Source organism: Bidens hawaiensis, unplaced genomic scaffold, assembly GCF_021521415.1.
Source record: "Bidens hawaiensis isolate Kalapana, Puna unplaced genomic scaffold, B.hawaiensis_p1.1 tig00003653_1, whole genome shotgun sequence".
NCBI lineage: Eukaryota > Viridiplantae > Streptophyta > Magnoliopsida > Asterales > Asteraceae > Bidens > Bidens hawaiensis.
This window is the reverse complement of record NW_027491209.1, coordinates 1,653,947-1,658,131: the sequence shown is the minus strand read 5'-3', so window position 1 is coordinate 1,658,131 and position 4,185 is coordinate 1,653,947. Positions and strand designations below refer to the sequence as shown.

General features: G+C 33.4%; 1 protein-coding gene across 1 annotated transcript; it reads right to left on the bottom strand.

The window, feature by feature from the left end:
• Positions 1 to 405: 405 nt before the first annotated feature.
• Positions 406 to 2,176, bottom strand: LOC143624044 (karrikin insensitive 2 receptor CA-like). Its single transcript, XM_077094795.1, has 2 exons — positions 1,616 to 2,176; positions 406 to 877 (listed from the first exon to the last, which is right to left on the bottom strand). The coding sequence occupies exons 1-2, from the start codon at positions 1,981 to 1,983 to the stop codon at positions 433 to 435; spliced, it is 813 nt and encodes a 270-aa protein (XP_076950910.1). The 5' UTR covers positions 1,984 to 2,176; the 3' UTR covers positions 406 to 432.
• Between the last annotated feature and the right edge of the window lie 2,009 nt (positions 2,177 to 4,185).

The window sequence follows — 4,185 nt, the reverse complement described above, 5'->3', positions numbered from 1 at the left end:
ACACCTTGTTAAATGTTTGCCATCCATTCGACGTAAAAAAGTATGCAAAGATTCCCACCAAAAAAAGATTCCTTCCAAAGAAAGGTATATATTATAATTCTTTTATTACTTTTAGTGTGTAATTGATGCTTTTATATATGACTAAGAACTCTTTCTTTTAAAATTGTGTTTGATGACTTGATCAAAATGCTGGTTTCTTTCAACTCTAACCAGTACATTTATTACATATCTGCGTATTAAGATGTTTATATGATTTTCAAATAACAAAATACTAGAATTATTAAAAGTACAAATTAATTATATAAATACCAAAATACAGGAAAAGGATACACACAATTACAATATTAATATTACAAATTCATAAGAAAGTTTTATCCACAAGTAGTGATACAAACAACCAAAATAAGTAACCAACAAATAACCTAAACATAATTACACCGCAATATCACAACGAATATGCCTGAGAATAACCGGAATCACAACACCCGGTGAGCTCAATTGCGGGAGGTGACCATCAGTCGACATGACCTCAACAATGGACTCACCACCAAGGTTCTGGTGAAGGTACTCAGCCACGACCACTGGAACCGCTAGATCTTTCATGCTTTGTATGATGTGACATGGGATAGTCACATGGCGCAACAGATTCCGTATGTCAATCTGGAAAATGGTTTGTAAGATGCTGTAGGCTATGTCGGGTCGCATATTGAAAAGGGTCCGACTAAACTCTTGAACCGCCACTGACTCCATGTCCCCACCAATTGCTAGTGGAGCAAAACCTGCACACCATGCTTTGTAATTCGATTGCATTGATTCAAATAGTTGCTCAATATCCTCTGGTTCAAATCCTCCAAAGTAATCCGCATCGTTCAAATACCTATAAATGAGAAAAAACAGTTTCTATTATGTTTATTAAAGGAAATTAACACAATAGAAACCAAGTTTTAGTAAATTTCCCAGTTGTTCCAATAAAGTCAGTTGTGATTTTCTTCATTAAAAATAACTTAACTTTCATTACATGTTCGGTGTTCCATTGCAAAATTTTATTTATAAACGTAACTTTTTTTAAAAAAAATTATTGAAATGCAACATATATGAATCAAATTAATTATTCAGTGATTATTTTTTTTTCAAAAAAAAAAAAAAAAATCTTGTGTAGAAGCTAAATAAAAGAAAAGGAATCAAATAAATTTTATAATTAATCAATTAAATAGTAATCAAAATTTATATATTTCGGTAACTTAGTTTTAAAAATAACTTAAATATTTATTAGAAGTTTCATAAAAGAAACACATAGTGAAATTGAGTGATTGTATATAAGAAAAACTTTAAATGACATAATTAATTAAAATATCTAAAACTTGATTATTTTGGAGTGGATTTTTCATAATTTACTAGTTTGAAAAATAATTTACCGAGATAAGTAATTTATTTCAATTTTAATACTTCCCAATCAACAATTTGATTACACATCCAAACAGAAAACGTGTTTCAACGTCTGCTAACTTCTGCTTACGTAATCACCTTGTTAGATTAACGTTGTCAGGAAAAAGTCAACCTACTATCGAACCTGGAAAAGAAGAAAACAACATCATCATACAATCATTTGACTAACCTCGGAGAACCAGAAAGCAGTACGAGTTTAGAAAACAGATCAGGACGAGCGATGGAAGCAACAACCCCAATCATAGTCGACACAGAGTGACCGACATATATACACGAAGAAACCTTAAGTTCCTCAAGAATGCCAATAACATCGTACGCAAACCCTTCAAGGGTAGCATACCTATCGAAATCGAAGTATTCCGGATTCGTGGTACCCGCCCCCATCGTATCGAACAACACAACCTTGTAATCTTGGATTAGATGAGGCACAAGATGCTTCCATACCGACTGGTCCGTACCGAAACCGTGTGCCAAGACTATGGTCTGGTGGCCGGAACCTAGGATATTTACATTATGAGCTTCTTCGACAATTCCCATAATGATTGATTTGGTCTAAGGTGTGACAGGGGTTTGAATTTGTAGGGTGAACCAGTGATCAACACATGGATTCGTTTAGATCAATGGTTGGTTTTGATTTGGTCAAAATGAGAACCGGACTGCTAATTAAGTACCACCCAATGATTTGGACAGGTTGGGTGTGTGATTGTAATCTTGCGTTCGTGAGTACTAGAGATTATTGCTTAGTATATTCTTATTATTTTAGTTGGGATTAACAAGAGTTTTTTTTAGATTGTAATGTTTGTCAGTTGGGTTTTTACAAAGAAGAAAGTATTTACGTTATTAATAATCGTCTATATTTTAAAAATTGTTTTGATTACTAAACAAACTAATTATAAGCATTTTCTATTCATGTGTGGTATCATTCTAGTATAATGCTTTACAAGGTTTCTAGTTATACATAAGACTTAAAAAATAAAAAAAGGTTTAACTTTCGATAGTAATTAATGTAGGAATATATTTCATAAAAGTAAAAGAAAATGCAGTAAACTTGTATTATCCAATCTTACAAATTACATTGCATGAAGATAATTAAACAATAGGTAAATACATTACCCGAAGCAAATACAAAACAGGAAATTAAACAAAATAAACATACTAGAAGGCTAGGGATTTTATTTGACAGAGGTCCCTTAAAACAATAATATATCGGGTCACCCAATTGTATAACAACCAGACCAGTTGTATTAGCGGAATTAGCCTAACACCCTAAAAGAGTACTTGCAATGAGAGTGTACAAAGTTGAAAAAGGTTCAAAGTCTATGTGTTCGCATGAACGATTTGAGTCTCACAAACAAGGAAGACCATCCTTGCACATATACAACGGACTGGGAACATCAAGGGAGTTGCAGGTTGCAATTTATGGGTAATAATAAAATCAAGTTAAGTCTCACATATAAGGGAACTTGAATACACAAATTAAATCATATAACTGATGGAACTTGAATAGACACGGACTTGTTCAATTGGTTGCGACCAAAACCTACAAGCCATTAGTCAAAAATACTAAAGGGGACTCTCGATAATACAAACGTGCAAAGTGCCAAGTTTACCATCAAAACACCACATCACGCATATCCCTCCTCGCCACAATCCCATGCCTGACCTTGTGCCCATCTCCAGCTAGAGCGTGGGTGTGTCGAGTGTTTTGCACACCCATGCAACCATCACGGTGTGTATCTTGTTATACATGAATACATTTTTATAAAACTCCCACTTATAAACCGTCCCAAAATATATTTTTTCACCAAAGAGTATAAACACGTACTTTACACCTCCTTTTTTGTATTAATAGTTAATGTGATTTCTCACTAGGTCATCCAGTTACGTAAAATAGGTTAATGACACTAAAATACCTATCAAAATCATGGTTTGGCATGGTTAAAGATGTTTTAATACACCAAGGTTGATGGTTCGAAGTTGATGCATATGAAGGGCGCTTCTAATACAATCGAGTCGACTGATACAATATCTAGAAGAAGAAAACAACAAATAATATTTAAGATAATCTCACGAGCATTTATGCATCTAAGTTGTTGGCGTGTCAATTATTTCTTTACATTTATTAACTCATTAATACTCAAAGCATGATGCAATATGCATCAACTAATTTATTTGTTACCTAATGTGGTTGAGATGATATAAGTTGAATAACAAGCTAGCTTTATAAATTCTAAACCACCGTATTATGATCCTAGATTCATGGTTGTAACTTATAACCGAGTTTGCATTATATGTTTTATTATTGATTTGATAGCATAAAACTCAACCAACATAGATCAAACATGAGCTTAACGTTGTTAACTGAAAGATGATGAATAGTTCATGTATCACCTCATCAATTAAAGCGGGCCCTATAATACAATCATGAACATTAAACAATAGTGTCATTACCGAAAAACCTAAATAATGCAAACAAAACTCCTATAAAACAACAAAAGAAAGACAAAAAGTGTAAAATAAGAAAAAGACAACATAGCATATGGAAGCACCCCCGTGATGCTCTCGATCGTGACGGGAATGTCACTGATGATCTAATGCAAGCGTGCCGTTATTGGTAAAGAAAATGAGTGGCTTTTCGGTAGGCAATAATACGAGACAACATAAAAATAAAGAAAAATATGCTACAATAATAGATTCTCTACAATAAGTTACGCTGAAGAAACACTAATTGACCCCGGG

Bases quoted from the DNA above. Each gene is read 5' to 3' on its own strand.
- LOC143624044 (XM_077094795.1), bottom strand. From the start codon at position 1,983: ATGGGAATTGTCGAAGAAGCTCATAATGTAAATATCCTAGGTTCCGGC. The intron at 878-1,615 runs GTTAGTCAAATG...TCTCATTTATAG, and splicing joins CTGCTTTCTGGTTCTCCGAG to GTATTTGAACGATGCGGATT.